Source organism: Benincasa hispida, chromosome 4 (assembly GCF_009727055.1).
Source record: "Benincasa hispida cultivar B227 chromosome 4, ASM972705v1, whole genome shotgun sequence".
NCBI classification, from domain to species: Eukaryota; Viridiplantae; Streptophyta; class Magnoliopsida; order Cucurbitales; family Cucurbitaceae; genus Benincasa; species Benincasa hispida.
This window is the reverse complement of record NC_052352.1, coordinates 7454065-7464752: the sequence shown is the minus strand read 5'-3', so window position 1 is coordinate 7464752 and position 10688 is coordinate 7454065. Positions and strand designations below refer to the sequence as shown.

The 10688-nt window shown below is 29.8% G+C and overlaps 1 protein-coding gene across 1 annotated transcript; it reads right to left on the bottom strand.

The window, feature by feature from the left end:
- Positions 1-2740: 2740 nt before the first annotated feature.
- On the bottom strand, positions 2741-7062 carry LOC120076554 (patatin-like protein 2). The gene is made up of 7 exons (XM_039030419.1): positions 6931-7062; positions 5458-5639; positions 5171-5351; positions 4348-4512; positions 3555-3857; positions 3283-3455; positions 2741-3004 (listed from the first exon to the last, which is right to left on the bottom strand). The coding sequence occupies exons 1-7, from the start codon at positions 7060-7062 to the stop codon at positions 2911-2913; spliced, it is 1230 nt and encodes a 409-aa protein (XP_038886347.1). The 3' UTR covers positions 2741-2910.
- Between the last annotated feature and the right edge of the window lie 3626 nt (positions 7063-10688).

Below are 10688 nucleotides of genomic sequence, written 5' to 3'. Positions count from 1 at the left end.
AAGTTAGATGATGAGACGTTAACACTTCGAGGTCAGGTCTTATACAAACTCTTTGTATAGGACGCTCATGCTCGCATGCCCTCTACACGAATGATCAAGATTAGACCATCTGGGACAAGTCATAACACTTGTAACAATTCCATAAAGCGGGCCGCGTCAGTAGTGTTACCAGGATAAGGTTTTCCTCCTATATTCATATACTACAGACTATTTTGGTTGTCACTTAAGACATGATCCACTTGTATGTCACTACATACATGCTTAAGTTACATAAAGACAACCAGGGATATTAAGTTTATCAGTTTATGGTAAAATAAAAAACATCTAAATATGTAAAGTCAATAAGTGAAGTAAATATCATATATATTAAACATCACAAGCATTCTTACAAAGTTGTTTACACACTACAGGACACAAGATTTTAGGGCACAAACCCCAATAAATTTCATTTACACCAATCCTCCACTTGATATATCTCATACACCATACCGATCATATCATATATAATCGAATTATCTCCTGTCAATTTGAACACTTCAAATCAACACTAAGAATTGATTCTCAACTTGAATCCATTGAGCTACCAAGGGGACCTTATGGACCTGTAGCTCGCAGTTTCAACGGTACGTGAATAACTGACTAAACTCTTTAGTCACGAGATCCACCATCCGTTAACTGTCAGGCACTCCACTAAAGACCGACAACTGAACTCTTTTTTCTACAGATATATTATGTGTCCATATCAACCAATCAACAGTACGATAACCCTTCACAGATTACTCGTAAGTACAGCTGGGCCAATAACCGTTATGCCCCTATAGTTACATCTAACTCCTTAAGTACCACTGATTCCTCTAATAAACATAAGTCATAGTTCTACTATGAATGAGTCCTCTCTACCAAAGAGAAGTTGTGGACACTATGTTCAAGCTCCGGAATCAGCCTTTAAGAGAGTAATCTATCTATTTACCCCTGCTTTGGGGAAGGCTTCAGAGAAGGAGTGAATTCCATCTTGTGTAATTGAGTTCCCAGCTCCCAAATCAGACAAGTCCCTAAAAAGGTAGGTATGTTGAATTAGCAATCTGGCCACTCTCACCGATACTAATCAAAGAACTGCCCTTAAAGGCAAGAGTTTCCAAAACATTTAGGATTGAGGTCATGTCACCTATGGTCGTTTAGGTGAGATGTAAGTCTCTAGTATCAATGGCGTTATATACAGAAACTAGTCATCTCATGGTCCAGTCTTATACAAACTTTTTGTATAGGACACCCCCGCTCGTATGTTTCCACATGAATGGTCAGAATCTATCATCTGTAATAGTTCACAACACTTGCAAACCTTTACAAACTGGGTCGTATCCGTAGTGTTACAAGGATCAGGAATCCCTCCTTAATCCTTATACTACAGACCTATTTAGGTTATCGCTTAAGGCATGATTTACTTGTATATTTCATATACATGCTTAAGTTTTTATATAATAATCATGGAGCTTTGTTTATTGGATATAGGTAAATGCCAAATAAAATAACTCTTATTTTATTCATAACAATGTGTACAGATTACAAACTATGAGACTCTGGGAGAATTAGGACACCAATCCCAATAAGAAGTTCGTTGGGAGCGCGTAGAAGACCTCAAGGCAACTACTCAAACAATTTGCTAAGTTCTAGTAGAGTTAGTCGATGAGGACGTAAACCAATCGAGTAGGGGAAAATGTCACGGTCATGCTTGTCCAAGGTGTGTTGCCCATGCCCGCAGTCCACCTCCATCCCTTTTTACCATGCTTTCATCCTATGTACTTTTCTTAGTGTATGACCGCTCGCCCATTTCCATATGCAAGGGTGGCGGATATGGTTTTGTTCAGGATGCACTATATGGGGTTAAGACTAATCATCATATCCTCATATCAGTAAGTTGTATGCTATAAAGTCGTGTTGTTGCTTATTTCTTTCTAACTATATGATTGATCTTCATTACTTAATCATGCTTTCAAACATTTGCGAAAACCTTTTCCTCTAAACCGGTTTTTTAAAACCGTTTCTAAAAAACGGGGATGGAGGTTGTGAAAAACACCCATTGTGCCATCGGCTATTCGAATTTGGATTGGCTGACTTGTTCGAGGGCAAAAACAAGTGTCGCCCAATCGCCTTAAGAACTTTATGAGGGTGTGATTGTGACACGCCGCGGACAAGGATCCGGTTGGAAACGGTACGATTCGGCTGGAAACGGCACACTGTGCACTAGGTTGACGACGGACCTGAGCTGGGCACACCAATATGGGTCGACGACGCTTGAAACTGGATCGATGACGCTCGGATTTTGGTTGATGGATCTAGACACTCAAATGCAATAATTCGACGATGGAAAACAGAGGCTGAGTCGACGACGCTTAGGGTTATGAAAGAAGATGCCCTCAACATCAATTCTAGGTGGAGATGAACCCACAAATGACAAATGACGCCGTTGATTCCCTATTTGGGCTCGGATACCATGTTAATAGTGTATTTCTCAAAGATATATTGTACAACAGTATATAGGAGGTATAAATACAATATAAACAAGACCAAAAATAGAACCTAGAATAACTCTAGCCAAAGATACCAAGTACAGAGAGAATTATACCTTCACAAAAAAATAAGTAAAAAGATGATTAAAGAAAAGAGATTAGAGACAAATAATTGGTTAACTTTATTATTTTATTTTAATCAAATCCAAGAGAAATAACAATCAAATGCCACACTCAACATTTTTCTAATCCCTGGTGGGATCTATTAAAAGAATGTAAATAATATAAAGATGAGTGCTATAATATTATTGCACAAGTCTCATTTTTTTTTTAATGCATACTTGTTTGCACCCCAATTTATTTTGTTTATAAAACAGATTTTAATGATGTTAATTAAATCTCATTATTTGACGCTTGCAGTTGGTGTTTCAGCAGCCTTTCCATGGGGAGACCTTGTATGGCGAAGCCGCCTTTCTGTGGACAGCAATTTTGCGAACCTGCATTAAATATACACACAAATCTTGTGAATTGTAATTAAAAATTTTAATCCTATTTTAATCTCAGAATTAAAAATCTCTAGAATTGTAATTTAAAATTTTACAACTAATATATAATTTTTTTTATTTAAAGTATGTTTCAGTCCCTAAATTTTGAATCTTATTTTATTTTGATCTCTAAATTTTTAAAAGTGTTTGTTTTTAGTCTCTATATTTTTAAAATAGACATTTTTATAGGACCAAAATAGAACAAATTTAAACTTTATTTATTTATTTACCTTCTGAGAGCTTGTTCATTTGTTTCTGAAGTACAAGATTGAAAGACACCCGTCTCCAAATTCACTCTTGAAACTGGTTTCTTCAACAATTTTTCACCAACTTCAACAAGATCATTCAAGTTCTTCTTCGTAGCTATGTCCACTGAGGATATAACTCCACTTAATGTATCATCCTAACACATTTTCCATTTTTTAAATTAACTCATTTTGTTTCTTGATATAAAATAACTAATTAATTAAACACAGTTGAAGAAAAAGAAAACCTAAATTACCTGAATTCGAAGGTAGTTATGTTCACAATGAAGAGCTTTAAAAACCACAGAAAGATGATAGTCCACCATATCTGAACTCGAATTCGAAAACACGTCGATGATCGGCGTGGAACCTCCGGCCGTGAGCCACTGCAACAACCCCCACTTCGCCGCCTTCTCCGACGTGTATTTCATTTCGTCTTTAGGGGAGCCTGTCCCCAAAGATATAACTAAAAACCTTGAATAATCAGTTGGTTTTATAGCAAAGAAATCTGGGTTCCCTTTTAATGCCTCCTTTGTCACTTCACCAATAGCCAACAAAGTCTGCAATTTATTTTTTTTTTTTTTCCAATTATGTTAGATTTTATGAAAACATCTAAAATAATATTAGAGAAATTTTCATAGAAAAAATGTCAAACTATTTACAGAAATAACAAAAAAAATTACTGATAGACACTGGTCAAAGTCTATCAACCTCTATCAATGATAGATTTGTATCAGTTTCTATCACTGATAGACTTCTATCAGTTTCTATCATTGATAGACACTGATAGACTTTTATCAGCATCCATCAGTGATAAACTTTTATCAATTTCTATCACTGATAGACACATATAGGCTTCTATCAACATTTATAAGTGATAGACTTGTATCGGTTTCTATCACTGTTCGATAATGATAGACTTCTATCAGCGTCTATCTATGATAATATTAATAACAATGTCTATCACAACCATAATTAAATTTTGCTTTTGTGTAAATGTTTTCCCTTATTTGTCTACTTTTTAAATCTCCCATGATATTATATACATACCGGATTATTTGCAGCAACGCCACCATCAACGAGGTTAAATTCCCTAACCGTACCAGTGGCGACATCTTGAGTTTTGAAGTAATGAGCAGGAAGGTAAGTGGGTGCAGCTGAAGTCGAAATGCATATGTCGGAGATAGCAGCATTCAAATCAGGTTGGTTCTTGAGCTGGAAAAAAAAACCGTTAGATTTTGAAAAAAAAAATATTATTATTCGCTACAATAATGAGTATAGAGATGAAGGGTATGTTTGGGATTGTCACATTAAAGTTATCGAGGATCCCACGTGAAAAATCAAGGATCTTGCAATTTTTATAAGATACATGTTATTTATTTCATTGTTAATTGGTTTTGAAATGTAAAATCATGTATATAAAATGATATTAAGTCCCATGAAATTTAAACAAACATTCAGCCCAAAAACAAAAATTGAAATCCTATCTCAAGGGATATATCGAGGATCTCATGTCAAAAATGAAAAGACTTTACAATCTTTATAAAATACTTAATAAAAATCACTTTGAAACATGTTTAAAATCATTCCATACTAGTTCAATGTTTTATTTTATGATTGTAAACATGAGTTTCATACATATAATTGATTTTTGTTGATTAGTGACATATTTCAAAAATGTTTTTTTTTATTTCAAAAGTGATTTTAACCATTTTCAAAATCACACTAAAACTTAATCCTCCTACATTTAAATATTTTATTAGACCATAAAATAAAAAAAAAAATTTGTTGTTCTTCTCTTATTATTTTGATGGTCTCTTCGAATAATTTCTCTAGAAATTTGAGGTAAAAAGCAAGAGTGAAAATGTGAAACCTCGTAGGTAGAGAAGATGGTGGGTTGAAGGAGCTTGATGTCGAAAGTGGGAATAACAATATTAGTCAAAGTTTGGTTTAATTTTGTATCTCCAAGTTTTTCCTTGACAAGATTATGGAGATACTTTCCATTGTACTTTGGACCCGACAGGGCCTTAATGATCTTTGCTAGCGCCAGAGATCTGCCAAAACATGAATATAAATCGTATGATTATTACCTTAGAAAATTATTGTTTTTTTTTTCTTTTTAACGTTATTTAAGATTAATGTAGGGATAAAAAAAATGACCTTGCTTGGGGAAAGATTTTAGGAGAGTGATTAAGGTAGAATTCTTTGATATCTTTAGCTGAAAATAAGGGACGGTTGTTTTGATTTGGAGTAGTTAACATGGCTGTCACCAGTCCACCTGTACTTGTCCCAGCAATTACGTCGAAATAGTCCGCAATTCTTGCATCCTCACCATCGAGTTTCTACACACATCAATTTAGTGCGTTAATTGGAAAAAAAAACATAATGGTAATTGATTTTAATCACTGAGGTGAATGCACAACAGGACCTTTTAGACTATCTACATTGTTATAATTTTAAATCACTGATTGACTTACAATCTTAAGCTAATAAATGAAGGGAAATTTGATATTATATCATATAATACAATTGACACGTATTTCTTTCTTTTTTGTTGATGGTTTAAATTCTCATATTATTATTCATGATACTTTTTGCTTTTTTTAATGTGATTTAAAAGGTGTTAGAATTTTCGTTCAAGTTTAAAAACATTTCAAATGGTAGATAAAAAAGAAGTCAAGTTTTACTCATGAACCTTGTTAAGTTATTGCATAAACTTTTTTACGTAAACTTTCAATTTTTCCAAATTTCATCCCAAAATTAGATAAAAGCTAAGTGTTACAATTTTTACGTTGACTAATTTTCGTTAGGAAATTCATTTAAAAAAAAAAAAGAAAAAACCTCACATATGTTTTCAATAAATTCTAAGACGTGTGTAGTACAAATTTAATAAGAATCCAAGAAAATTGGCATTAGAGTGCTGACATTTTTTTTTCTTTATTGTGAATTTTAACAAGGCTATTCAATAAAAAATGTATACATAAATCAAATTAAATTTGAATAAGTGCGGGGTGAATTATATCAGAAAAAAATGAATAGAGGATCATAGAAATGGCAGCTATTTAACTAAATTTATGGTTTAATTTGATGAAATAATTAAAAGTTTATGATAAAAGTTGATACAACACAAATTTAGAGATGAAATTTTAATTTCATCGAATAAAAAACATAATAAACACTGATAACATCACATCAATCCTTTAAAGTTAAAACATCTCTTTCATGTCACCAAGCATAATTACAAGTTTTTGAATTTCTTAATTTAAAATTAACATGAAAAATGTTTGGATGCTCTCAAAGTTGCATCTATCTTTGTGCATTTCAAGAGGCTATCCAATAAAAAACTGTCACGTGATAATTTTTGTATGTTGTTTTAAAAGATATTTTTAAAAGTTTTTATTTTGTGTGTAAAAGTGGAGAGTATGAAATTAGGTGCAACTTGCACCTAATCATTGTTCAGTTAACAAATAAATAAATGACTCATGCAATCTTTATTGAGATGCACTCATTTTTTATTTTATACATTTCACTATCAACCACTCTGTTCAAAAAATAATTAAAATGTTTTTTAAAAAAGAGAAAATTTTAATAATTAAACTGATTTAATGAGATACATAAAGATAGATATCATACCTGAAGTTCGGACTCCAAGAAGTTGAGGATGGTTCCAGGGATAAGCCCTCGGATTCCACCTCCATCAATACTTAGTACTGTAATTAGGTTTCCAAACATCGGAGGCTGCAAAGGAATGTTTGTTGAATCCATAAAAATAAATATTCAAAAATCAAGGGACTTGGATTGAAAAAAAAAATTAGCTCAAGAGTTTGCTTTTGTAAATATATTTGCACTGCCAAAAGGATTTGAGAGCAAATATCTATAATTTTTTGGGACATTGTGTTGAGGTATTTATAGAATTCCTCAACTATGTATAATGCTTGAACAAGGTGAAATGGTCAGAGGAAGTTTGAATGTTTATAATGTTGGAATAAAGGGATAAGCTTCCAACCCATTCATATAGCAGCCACATGACTTATATTTTTGTTCTTCTTATTTACCATGTACTATTGAATATAAATAATTATGAGCAACTTTCCTATGTTAACTAAATAACCATCATTGTAATTAAGTTTAATCCATATAAAAATATTAACATGGTTTTATTTTAAAAAAAAAAGCCTAATAGACCTCGAATTATAAGTTTAAGTATATTAATTAAACTAGATTCATATTAACGTATTATCTTTCTAAAGGATTATTGACAATTTTATTATACATCAAATTTAATATCTATGGTAAGTAGATAAATTTGAAACTTAGGACTTAATATTTTTTTAAATCAAACCCAAAAACTTAAGATAAAGGCAAATTTATATATGGTAATTGCAACATATAACATTTTTATGAATAATAATCAAGTGTATAATAGTATTTTTAAAAAATTACAAATATAGCAAAGTCTACGATAACCAGCGATATGGTCTATCATATCCATTTAATTAAGGGCTTGAACATAAGACCTCCTTGGACCATCCAATACTATATTTGGTAGGATTATAAGGAGTGTAAGGTCCATTGGTTTTTCCAATGTGAGATTCTCTAACATGCCCCCTTAAGATGGTGCCTTTTTTGAGTTCATCATTCTTGATCGGATCACAATTTCTTTCTTTTTATTGAACCGAATACCCATTTAAGCTTTATGAACTCTGATATCATTTTAAATTACTAATTGATCCAAAAACTTAAATTAATGAATAAAGATAATTTTAATTATATATCACTAACAATATTGACATAAGAAAAGAATGAGGAAATTATATAGTAGAAATTAAAGTTGTGAAATTTAACTCTTAGCTGACGTGTTCTAAAAATTAGTTTGCATCATAAATTTAGTAATCAATTAATGATATGATTCGTGTACGAAACAAATTCCAGCTGCCAATACTTGGATAATGGTGCATGAAAAAACTATTTTCAAGTTTCATAGCGAGTTGTGTTAATCCTCATTTGAGAGAGTGGAAAATGATATTTCTAATATTAAAAAAACGTTAGAAATAGACCAAGTTGGGCACTTAGAAAATTCAACTCCTCATTGTATATTAATGTTTCAATTCGACCTTATGACTTAAAATTCTTACGTTCATTCATCTATTTTATCATATTCTTTCATTTCTGAATCTTTAATCAACTTCAAGCTTAATCCAATCATTTAAATATTGGAATGAACAAAACAAATATATTTGACTCAATTTTTTTATATGTTGAAATAATGGTAATATACTTAGCGATTATAACAGTTAAAATTATTATATTTTCATTAGAATTGAAGGTTCAAATTTTCATAGACTAGATACATTTGTTATATAATAAAATAAATATAAGTTTGTAATATATTATCCATATTAATTTGTATGTCAAAAAATGTTATGAAGTGCATGTTTTCAACATGCCTTCATTAAAGTTTTTAAAGATTCATCATTATAAAAGAGGTTACTTAGAATCATGATTGTGATACTTTCTTTAGCAAATTATATATATAATTTCATGATTTCTAATTTAGATAAATCGTAGCTTGGTTAAATAAAATACCAAATTATTACCATTTAAAAAATGGGATGATTTTATCTTTTCGTCGTTTTTTAATTAAGAAGAGAAACAGAAAAAGAAAAATCTTCTAATGATTATAAAAAATTAACTTTAGAGCATGTCATGATTTACAGATGCATATTAAAGGAACACACGAAATCCAAAGATTTTTTTTCTTTTTAATAAAAAGTCTAAAAGAATAAATAATTTATTTTGATATCCATCATTAAATAGACGCAAAAATTTTGAAAATTATTTTAAAGGATAAAATTATCAAAAATATTTATAAATAATAGTAAAATATTACCACATATCTGTGATAGATCGCGACAAACTATTATATGTGTCTATCATAACACAGAAAGACATAGATAGTAGCTTATCACAATCCATTGCATATAAATAGTGAAATTTTGCTATATTTATAAATAATTTGATTCATTTTCTTATATTTAAAAACAATCAAAACTTTAAAATTGTTTTATAATAATCATTTGGTTTTTGGTTTTTGGTTTTTAAAAATTAAGTTTACTTTTCTCACAATTTCTTAATTATGATTTTCCATCTTTCTTGAGCAAACAATTGAATTTTTGCCAAATTAATCTAAAACACAAAAAGTAAAATAAAATAAAATAAAATTTGGCTAGTTTGGACTTTATAAGCTCTAATACTATATTATATTAGATGATATAAGGCTCCATCTCAAAATTAATTAGTAATAAGAGGAGTAATCCATTTATCTTATAAATATTGTAAGATGCATTGATTTTTTTAGTGTGGCATCCTCAACCTCTAACGCAAAACAAAAAAATCGATCGGTGCAAGCAGTATATATGTTTTTCAATTTTCAAAAACCAAAAATAATTAACAATTCGAATAATTACGTAACATAACCTTAATTAGTTAGTTTAATTAGTTGAATCATACATTTTTGTGGGAAGGTACAATGAAACTGAAAGAACATCCAAAGCCAACTTCCCTGGAAATTCCATAACACAAATCTTCAAGAATGTTGAAAAGAACAATACAAAAGCAGTTTCGGTCAACCAAAGAAACGTCTTTTATCTTTTATCTTTTAAATTTTATTTTTAGTTTAAAAAATTTAACAAGAATCGTGCGTGGATTATCGATATTTTATTTTATTACTTCAAATTGGAAAACGCAAAAAGCAGTTCGTCATCGTATAATTAAAATAATAGTTTTCAATCATCACGAATTCGCTTAATAATAGTGGAAACATAAAAAATAATAATAATAATAATAATCAAAAGACCTAAGATTTAATATCATATGAGTTATCTTGACATCTAAAGGATCATTTATTTTTTAAAAAAATATAGATAACCGAAATCTTACATGCGTGAAATTATAAATATTAGGAATTATAGATGTTGACATTTTTAAATTACCATATTTATTTTGTAGGAGTATTTTTTAGATATTTATAAATATTTTGATAACTAATTTTTTTAGTAGAGATTTTTATTTGAAAATGTCTTAAATTTATATAAAGTTTAAAGGATGTCCTTATGACTATTTATTTTATAATTAATATGATATAATTTGAACTTATATAACATTTTTGTTTCTATCAATTTGAATTTCTTTTAAAATTAATACTTTTTATATTATTTTTATATGTTATTTTTTACAACAAAATAATGTACCATAATTTAAAAGTTTTTATAAAATAAATATAAATTTGAATATATTGCTAAAAAATATTAAGAATTATGATATGACTAAAAATATATGATACACAAGTTGACAGTATTTAATTCAATTATATAATGTAAATTAAGATTAAG